The sequence below is a fragment of the Electrona antarctica genome (genome assembly GCF_951216825.1).
Source record: "Electrona antarctica genome assembly, chromosome: 9".
In the NCBI taxonomy this organism is placed as follows: Eukaryota; Metazoa; Chordata; class Actinopteri; order Myctophiformes; family Myctophidae; genus Electrona; species Electrona antarctica.
This window is the reverse complement of record NC_136790.1, coordinates 34,834,568-34,845,453: the sequence shown is the minus strand read 5'-3', so window position 1 is coordinate 34,845,453 and position 10,886 is coordinate 34,834,568. Positions and strand designations below refer to the sequence as shown.

General features: G+C 40.3%; 1 protein-coding gene across 1 annotated transcript; it reads left to right on the top strand.

The window, feature by feature from the left end:
* Positions 1 to 3,545: 3,545 nt before the first annotated feature.
* Positions 3,546 to 10,527, top strand: b4galnt1b (beta-1,4-N-acetyl-galactosaminyl transferase 1b; the record flags this gene model as incomplete). The annotated part of the gene is made up of 10 exons (XM_079509976.1): positions 3,546 to 3,760; positions 6,574 to 6,750; positions 7,115 to 7,221; positions 7,388 to 7,425; positions 7,712 to 7,892; positions 8,138 to 8,230; positions 8,370 to 8,557; positions 9,173 to 9,313; positions 9,464 to 9,701; positions 10,310 to 10,527. 10 exons carry the CDS (start codon positions 3,546 to 3,548, stop codon positions 10,525 to 10,527), a joined length of 1,596 nt encoding a protein of 531 aa, XP_079366102.1.
* Between the last annotated feature and the right edge of the window lie 359 nt (positions 10,528 to 10,886).

Sequence of the window (10,886 nt, the reverse complement as noted above, 5' to 3'; positions counted from 1 at the left end):
GGTCTGCAAACATGGCAAAGTATTACAATGTATGTGGCTTATACTTATTGATTAGCTTAAGTACAAAATTGATCATTATCATCATAACTTTTATTTCAGCTTGAAGTTGAGGGGCAGGCCCTCATTTTAAATTCATATAGCCTATAGTGATCTGAGTTAAATTGCCTATAGCCTACTTATACATCAGCACTTATTGTGCCAAAGAATGTATCTCCCTTTTGCGCATTTCACTCATATAAAACCAACTAAATCCACTCGACTGTTTGTCGAAAGTTCTGTGTTTTCATGCAGGGTTTTTATGCAAAAATACATCATTTGCATAAAAAACAAATGAAATGCAAATGAAACACAGCTTATCATTATGGCCTGATAGTCTATACTCTATAGTAGACAGACGACCCCTCCCAAAATAGCTTACATGAAACACACACACACACACACACACACACACACACACACACACACACACACACACACACACACACACACACGCACACAAACACGCGCGCGAACGAACGAACGTGCGCGGGCCATAGCAACTGATACGTCATGGTTTTCAGTTTATCATTCATCATCATCACCCATGCACCAGGCAGCCACCTTAAACACACGCTCCCAGTGTGTGTACACTGCATATAGGCCTACTGCACATACACGCACGCACAGCACGATATGTCTGCGGGCTGCTGTGTGTTTGGTGACGCCATCATCATGCGTGCATGTGACTGATATGATTCTGAGTCTGGTGGAATGTCAATGCATATGATGATGATTCGACGCAGACATGATACTGCGAGCCAATGACCGCAGGATGCGTGGGTCCACTCCTGATTGAGGTGTGCTCTCTCTCTCTCTCTCTCTCTCTCTCATACACACACGCACGCACACACGCGCGCGCAGCGGCTGCAGGGCTGCATGCACGGAGTGCCCCTCTGTGCGGCGGTTGATTTGTTTAGTTTGCTGCTAAAATCTAATTTCATGAATGCGACCTCATGGACACGGTAGGTGAATTACAGTTTATTATGCGTCTTTCATTTGAGGTGAGTCGCTGCTGCCTGATAAGAAAGTATATGCTATTTGTGTCCGTATATAATATTAAATAGGCCTAATTCCGTGATGCAGGCAATGTTTTATAGCGTTATTTTTTAGGCCAATCTATTGCCAGGCTTTCTTCATCGGAGCTTTTGAGAAAATATTCGACTATAGCTTAATTGATTTTATGTATATAGGTTGCTCTTGCTGGTTAAAAAAACTGCTCGATATATGCTTCAGTCAGTCAGTGTTTCCTAACTGGTTTAGTTAATCTGCAATGTTATCAGTGCACCACCCGGCGTAGGCCTGCCTGTCTCACGGGCGCAGTTGAATGAATCAAAATAATGTGCTTCCATACAGTTCGCTGGCATTGGATGGATTCCATTACATTGTCACTGTATGTTTCTTTTGACTTAGCAACTGCGGATTTTTAACTGTCCCAGAATGGATACTTGGATAGCCAGCCCGGCCCCGACCTACAGGAGGCTGTGAAATCATCACGCATTTAAGGGTTTGGGAGGGACTCGCCGGGCGTCGCATGCCTTCATCTTCATCACTTCTTCACCTCCATGTCTAGGTGGGTCCTATTTAGCACTGTAGCGCCGAATCCGCCGATGATCTGATTCAGAGAAGATCATTATGTATAGCATCTCTTCTGACTGAATCTCACCAGGTCAGGTCTGCGGAGGGAATCAAAAATAAACATAGGCTGCATGCACATGCGTCTGCACCTAATTGTCGTTAATAGCCTACGCATGCTAGCCTTATATAGTCCGTCCTCTGTAGAGACGCGGACTATAGTAGGCCTAGTGCATAAGTGCTTTTTGCATAAAATATACAACCAACATTGTTTAATTGTTTACCAGTTTGCGTATTGAATATATTGGTTTCATTTGACCTTTCTGTTTGCAGATGGGGGAAGTGTCCATTCTTACCATCAATACATGGATTATGGAGCTCCCAACAGATGATGCCCTTTCACTGACTGGATAGAGGCAGATGGGTAGGTCTAAATATTACAATAACCTTTGTTATGCCCACGATGACGTTGCATGGATAATGTTCCTGTGGGCCCAATGTGGTCAACGGGTTTATGGCCAAAGTGACACATTTATTTTTTGTAAATAACACATTTAAAAAATATGATAAATCACTGGATCAACCAATAATGTATAAAGTGCCAATAATTTAACCCATGCCAATACATTGTTCAAATTAATAAAGCATATTCCATATTGTCCAACATAACAGTAATTGTCTATGTGTTTGCAAATGTGAGCTAGCACTTAATTTGACATTCAAATGGAGTATAAAGTCTAACTATCAAGTATCAAAGTGTAATGGAAGTCAGTGTGACACTTAGCCATTATATAAAACGTATACATAAAGTGATAGTTACATTATTATATAGATTATCGTTCTTTTATAAGAATTGAACAATTATAATTATTGGCAGGTGTTATATGCCTACATTATTGTAAACATCCAATGAGTAAAATGTACCTGTTATGCAAAACAACTAATTAGATTCAGACATGTTGGTCAGTTATTAGATTATTGAGTGTTTTTTTACGAATAATTAGAAAACAATAACAACAACAACAACAATCAATGATTGGTTATATAGCTATACCGCAGGCTTGGAAAAAAGCAAAATATGGGAAAACATAATTTAGTGGTCCTAAATCATCACATTTGATAAAATTCAAGAATAAGCATGCTGGAAGTTCCGTATCAGATTATAGACTATATATAGTCTATAATCTGATAGGGAACTTCCAGCATGCTTACAGACATGAAGCAATTGACAGAGTTCCGGACAACAACGTGATCTGTGGAGCAGTCCTATTTGATTTCTTTCCCCAGCATTGGACATAGACCACAAGCTCTTTCTTGGAAAGCTTAAGTGTTATTTAGACCATATTGCCTAGATGGAAAGCTATCTGGAAAATAGATTGCAGAGAGTCTTCTTTAATGGAAGGTACAGATAGCAGTAATGTAATAACCTATTACATCATGCAAAACAAGTCGTAATGTTATCGACGTTACCACTGCATGTGTTTTGAACTATATTGCATGATAATTCAAGACTTTTTGCTGTTTTATTTCATTCACATTGATGCTGTCAATGTCACAGACCTCCAAATTGACTTCCATATTAGGCCATGGAACCTTGTGTGGAATTTCAAATAATTTAGTGCTATGGAATATGAAATGTGGTTTGGTTGTTGTTGGGGTATTTATCACATTAATATATCTTCACAAACATATAGAGTTTGTTCTCTACAAGTACTATTATAATATGTGCACTATGATAAATTGATTCACAGTCTTGAAACATAGTTATAATCACTGATATTCCTTTACAGATATGATATAATAACAATTTCAAGTGAATTGAATTATAGAGAAATTGAACTGCTCTACATTCAGCTGAAAACCACCTGTACAATTATACAGTTAGTGATGATATCTCTTGTTTGCTTTTGTGGGATATAGCTTTCAGGATCATGATGCGCTCCCTGAGAAAGACGCTGTTGCTGGCCATCTTGGTGTCAGTAGTACTGGTACTGGCCCTCCTCCATTCATGGTCCACCCGGGCGTACACAACGGTGGATGTGCGACAGCGACCAGGGCCAATAGTAGAGCGTCATCAAGAGGAGAGGCTCCCAGAAACGGACCACAGATTAGGCAACATTCCCTATCGCTTGAGGGAGAGTGTGGCAGGGTAAGGCTTAAAGGTCGCTTTTAAAGCAGTGTTGGACTGTGGTAAAACCTTGGATTATATAGGCTAGCTGTACCTGGCCACGATAAAAAGAAGTATCACATTACATGCTCAGCCAATCAAATCATTAGAAATGTAATTCCGGCCAATCACTTTTGGCTTCTTCACCTTTCTGCCCTCAACTTTATCTTCAATATGTACTTTGCTCCACCATTGACAGCCAATCAAATCATCACTATGGGGTGATCAGCCAATCACAACTTAAGCCAATGTTTGTGTTCACACAAACCCGGAAAGCTGGGTTTGGGTGGTCAATCATCTTTACCTCTTTCTCCTGTGCATTGTGATCGAGGAACTGGAACCAGCATGGTGAAACAGGTCTCAAAATCAAAGTGGATATTGCCAAAATGTACTTCTTATCGTTGTACTTACTTTTGGTAAAGTAAAATTAATGTATTCATGTTATGTCCTTATTGCAACTGTAGGTCGCAGTTTACTATGAAATGCAGTTTACCTGCATCTCCCGTTTGTTCGTCACGCCTCCATATATGGTCACGCCTTGTGACATCACGCCTCCATATATGGTCACATCTCGTGACACAACGCCTCGTGACACGTCACACCACCATAAATTGTAAATGGTGCATTTATATAGCACCTTTATCCAAGGCGCTTTACATAGATTGTGCATTACATTCATCCATTCACACGCACATTCATACACCGATGGCGGCGGAAACCATGCAAGGCACCAACCAGCACATCAGGAGCAATTAGAGTCTTGCTCAAGGACACTTCGACACTAACTCTGGGGGAGCCCGGGTTCGAACTGGCAACCTTGCGGTTACCATCCAGCCACTGTTCCTAATATATGTAAACGACATGACTTCAGCCTGTGACTGCAACTTGTTCCTGTTCGCAGATGACTCAGCACTGCTGGTCTCGGACAGGGACAAACTGCAGGTTGAAAATGCCCTCAGCTCTGAACTCGGTAGAATCTGCACCTGGCTCGCTGATAACAAACTGTCTTTACACCTGGGAAAAACTGAATCCATTCTCTTTGGCTCTATTAGTAATCTCAGCAAGGCAAATGGCTTCTTGGTTAGAGTGGGTGACAATGTTATCACACGTAAAGATGAAATTACCTACCTAGGTTCCATCCTGGAGGCTAATCTTTCCGGTGATAAAATGGCCACCAACGTAATCAAAAAAGTCAACCATAGAACAAGATTCCTCTACAGGATCTCCTCACTGGTCAACAAAAACACCTTGAAGACCTTAACAGGAGCCCTTGTACAGGGTTTCTTTGACTATGCATGCACCTCCTGGTACCACAGCACCTCAAAGGCCCTTAAAACCAGGCTCCAGACTTCCCAAAACAAACTGGTCAGGCTCCTACTTGATCTAGCCCCCCGAACCCACCTCACCCCTGCCCACTTCGACAGGCTGGAATGGCTTAGGGTCGACGACAGAGTACAGCATCTTGCAATGGGTCTGGTCCACAAGATTCGATACACCACCAAGATACCCATGTACCTGTCTAGATACTTCCTTAATGTTAACGAAGTCCACACCCACAACACCAGAGGGAGTGCAACGAACCATGTACAACCCAGATTCGGCACAAACAAGGGACTAAATTCTTTTCGCTCCTATGCCACCAAAATGTGGAACGCCCTACCAACTGTCATTAAGACATGCGAATCCCTTGACTCCTTCAAAACCGCTCTCAAAGGGCACCTACGGATGGCTGCAATTCGAAACTGGCCCCCGTAAAATCTGAATCCCCCCCCCCCCCCCCCCCCCGCCCCCCCCTTTTTTCCCCTCACTGTATATATTTCTTTTCCCTTTTTACCTCCTTTTTGATGAATTATTTTTTGATGAATTCCTGTTCTGTCTATAGAAGTGTCTATTTGTACGTCTCTAAATGTTTTGATGATTTGAACATGGTGGACCCTGTTGGAAACAAGTGTAATGCTTAATTGGGTCGTCCACTCACAGTTAACAGCCTTTGTATTGAGTTTGTGCTTGAAATGTACTGTAATTCTGCAAACTGTTAATAAATTCTTCAATCAATCAATCAATCAAACAACACTGACCTCATCAAACCCTGGATACATGGAGAAGACTGGATCATCACCTAGATCTGCATATATGGAGCTGGCCAGCTACTCTACATCTGACCTCAAACCCTTAGATCTCCATATATGGAGCTGACCTGTTTTGACATTGCATATGATCCTTCCCACCCGTCCTTCCTCTTCGATGTCTCTCTTTTGACTGACCTGTCCATTCAAACTCTAGACGGGCCCGCCCCAAAGTTATTAGTGCAGCTGCGCCCGGCAGCCGTAAAAAGTTCTCATCAGGCCCAAAAATTAAGGCCCTCATCAAACCCTGTACACTCAAGACACTGCCCCGCATGCACCCTTAGATCTCCATATATGGAGCTGACCTGTTCTGACATTCCCTATGTTGATCTGACCTCATCAAACCCTGTACACATTCTTGATTGTTCTTGATTCTCCTTGATTTTAAATGTCATCATACTGTACAATGAAAGTGAATGGAATGGCTGCTTCCAGTTGCTTGTTCACAGAACACAGAGGCAACTTTAATCAATAATATATTTTCACTTATGTCATGGTCTGCTGTGCAAACCAAGGTTCTACCAAAGTTCAACATCATTTAACTAAATATGAAACAACTGACTGCAAATTTTAAGACTAAAAACGTTACTGAAATATTAACTTACTTACTTGTGATTTCAGTTCTAGTCTATACTAAATTCTGTCCTTTGTTTCTGATGAATCCTCCAGTCTGCTGTCACTTAATGGATGCATTTGTGAGGGTGAAAACAGCGGTGTTAATCTACCCTTTGCCCAGCTGTTTTTCCCACGGGTGTCGGCTCATCCTCTGCACACGGCCTTTGAGGCTTCTGATCTGGAGGAAATGAAGAGACGACGGGCTAAGGAATATCAAAGCTTTCAGATGAGGTAAATAGAATTATAAGCCGGCTAAAGTGAAATGGTCCAGGTATCATATGAAGCTGATCAGTGGATTATACTCTTGGCAGAATACAATGGTAATTGAACGATTAATCTTAATCTATTCTCTATAGATTGATCTGGAAAATATCTGTATCTTCTCAGCAACCATATTATGTTATAATGTTGCTGTATCTGCACCAGATACAGTAACTGCAAGTGATGATTCACTTGGTTTACTCTTACAAATCTTTAGGGCTGTTGTTGACTCTTTCGGTCCCTGCACACCTTTTTCAGATTTTTAGCGTTTTTCCGCTGTTCTGCAAGGACCTCCTGCAGTATTGACTCTCTTCTGTAAATGCCTTCCCTTAAGGTCTCAGACCCCTGCAGACGTACTCATAGTTGCAGAAGCCAACAATCCCTTGCAGTATCCAACACAGGGAGTAGAGGTGCGGCCGCTGAAAACAATCATCATTCCAGGTATGATTCCAGAAAGGAAATGTTGGCATCATGATGTAACATGTGTGTTCATTTTTTTTTAACCAAAACTATGTTTAAGTGTATTCTATACAAGTAATTCATTGCTGCCTATTTACTTACAATGTTCTAGTAGCCTTACTAAACAATAATTCTCATATGCTTTTAGGGTTGTCCTTACAAGACCTCCACAGAGAACACTACTCAGTAAGTTAAAAACAAAATCACACCCGTGTGAAGTGAGGGGCACTCTTATCACCATAAGTCATCATACATCATCTCATTCTGGCTAATCACAATTTGCGTCCTCACTTTTGTTTTCGATTTTTGTGTTTACACATGTTTGTGTTTACACAAATCCTCAAAGCTGGACATATGAGGGGCTAGCGCCACTCAATACATATTCTTGTAATTTACTGTATGTCAGTGTGTATGTTGTGTAGAATATAGATTTTTAAACTTGATTCCCAATAATATTTTTTCTGTATTATAGTTAAACATCAGTGCCACATTAGGAACGCTAAATGTGGCCGCAGAAGTCGAGGGGGTGAAGGTCAAAGGTGACGGTGAGATGCACATGGCCTTAACCAGTTGTCTCCTGCCCAACTTTAACCGGCAGCTGCAGTTTGTCACCTATACCAACACACTCTTTCATCCCAGCACAGCTGATACAGGTGAGGCCTCACACCTTAGCCCTTTTTGATTGCAGCAAATAAATGTTTTTGTTTCCGCAGGGAAAAACTATCAGTTCAACTAAACCCTTTTCAAAGAAAATAACTGAGCCTATAAATATAAATAAATGAGCCTTCCATTTTTAAGCAGCTGTATCCAACAACTAATGCATAATTTAAAAGCACTTAAGTTCAGCAGTCGTTGTTTTCTGCAGAAAGTATCGAAAGTATGTTTTGCTGTCTTGTAGTGCAGCTTGAGACAGAGGGACATCAAGCCACGTTTGTCATCAAGATCCGTCATGGTGTTACCCCCAAATTGTACAACACAGGACCAACAGGAGGTACAAAACAGTACAGAAATATGTACCTCAGCAAAGTGCCAAATAAAACACCTATGAATTTCTTTCATTGAAAATCTGCTGCTCTTCCCCAAAAGACATAACTATTTGTGTTTTGTTTTCTGACCCTCTTTCCTTTTAGAATACAATGTCAGTGCCCTTGTTACCATAGCTACTAAAACATTTCTCCGTTACAACAAGCTCCAAGATCTCATCGACAGTGTGAGAAGATACTATCCAACAGTCACCATTGTCATTGCTGATGACAGTGAACATCCACAAGCTGTCCCTGGACCCTACATTGAGCATTACATAATGCCTTTTGGAAAGGTATGTTAGTTGACTGTACAGTATAGTTCATACTACATGATAGTTTGCAGAAACGCAAGATGAACGTATATATCAGGCATTTCAATGCCATACATTTGAATCACAGAATTTAGTGAATTCTGTGATTTTTCAAAGGTAGGTGAAAAATAATGAGTTAATTCGTACCCTTGCAGCATTTGTTCTCGAGCAAAATCACAAATGTGACGGTTATTAACAACAGTCAGACATGCGGTCGAACATGCACTGCTCCCGTGCTTGCGGTTAGGGTTAGGTTAGGGTTTGAGGTAGGTTGTCGGTCTAATGACAGTAGGACCAATAGTATGTCTAAACTAAAGCCTGTACCCGGTTATTATTTTCCATGCAAAACAAATGCTCACAAAGTTGCAGAATTCAGAATCATGAAACCCCCCTAGTTTGACACATCACATGCTACTTAAATCAGAGAATTTTAGCATTTGTTTTGTTCCACCACTAGGATTTCTTAGGACTTTTGATATGTTGTTACTAACATATTTATGAAACAAAAAAAGAGTTTCTGTTTAAATTTGTTTGAGGTTGACCCCTTTTTTCTTCCATAGATTGCCTATACTATATTGTCTGTCTGCTGTGTCCTAGGGCTGGTTTGCAGGACGAAACCTGGCAGTTTCCCAGGTGACCACAAAGTATGTACTTTGGGTGGATGATGATTTCATCTTCACATCCAACACCAAGTTGGAGAAACTGGTGGATGTTTTGGAAAGGACCACTCTCGATCTGGTGAGGGACACCAGATTTTACCTCAAAATGGGAATCAAGTTACACACATGACATTACATAATAACATAAGTAAATACAACATTACTTGGCTACTTATTACAACTTGACATTTTTAAAGTAACCTGTTTTTTTTTTGTACCTGTGTGGCAGGTGGGAGGTGCAGTGCGAGAGGCAACAGGATATACTGCCACCTACAGGCAAACTATATCCATTGAACCAGGGGAAGAGGACGGGGACTGTTTGCACATGAGGAGAGGATTTCACCACGTCATCGAGGGCTTTCCAAATTGTGTCGTCACCGATGGGGTCATTAACTTCTTCCTGGCTCGCACTGATAAGGTCCAACAAGTCGGCTTTGATCCGCGTTTGGCCAGGGTGGCACATTTGGGTGAGAACTAGAGCAGGGACTGCTTCGGCCTACATTTTAATCATCAACCAAAGTACTCACATTGTTTTTTTGTTTCTTTTTTTAATTACGTAACGTTACAAATTAAAAGTCCAGAATTCATAATTGACTTGAGTAAAAGTACAAAAGTATTGGTATCAAAATGTACCAACAGTAGAAAGTACTGGGTAGAATGTCCCATTTCACAAGTTTTCAAATGTATATTTATTTTCTAGAAAATAACACAATGAAAATAACACAATTGTGAGCTTGTAGATCGGCTATTTTCAAATGGCCAAAATGTATATAGTAACTAACTAAAGTTTTCAAATAATTGTAGTGGAGTAAAAGTGCAATATTTTCCTCTGAGATGTAGTGAAGTAGAAGTATTGAAAATTGGAAATACTCCAGTAAAGTAAAAGTACCTCCAAACTTCACTTAGGTGCAGTACTTGAGTAAATGTACTTAGTTACCTTTCCACCACTGCAAACACTACAGTCAATGTGCATGGGATGGATGAAACCACAGAACATTATTCAGTGTAAAGTATTAAAGTATAATTTGTGAGATGTTTTAGCTAAACTTTTTTTTTGTTTGTTTGTTTAATTAAGAGTTTTTCATTGACGGCCTTGGTTCGCTGCACGTGGGATCCTGTGATGACGTCATAGTGAATCACGCAACCAAAATCAAGCTCCCATGGGTCAGCCAGTCGGAAAGCGACAAGACGTACGCAAAGTTCCGCTACCCGCCAGCCTCCTCCGATGCCACACACACAAAAAATGGTCTCCTGTTCTTCAAGAATCGATTTCAGTGTTTGACTCATAATTGAAGAGGCAAGTGACACAGTCCTATTTCCTCCTAAATAATGATCACTGGATATTATCATTATTAGTAATATTATTATATGGAGGAAGATTTCTTTTTTTTTAATGCTGTTCTTCTGTGGACACATTCATAATTCATGTTGGGACCTTAGGACCACTCACTACATACATATTTGATATCTGCTGCTACTTGCGCAACACACTGAGGTACTCTGCCTTTATTTATTTATTTATTTATTTATTTATTTATTTATTTATTTATTTATTTATTTATTTATTTATTTATTTATTTATTTATTTCACACAACACATTTGTATTTAATAATGTTTAGATATTTGTTATTAATATTAATACATCTTCATA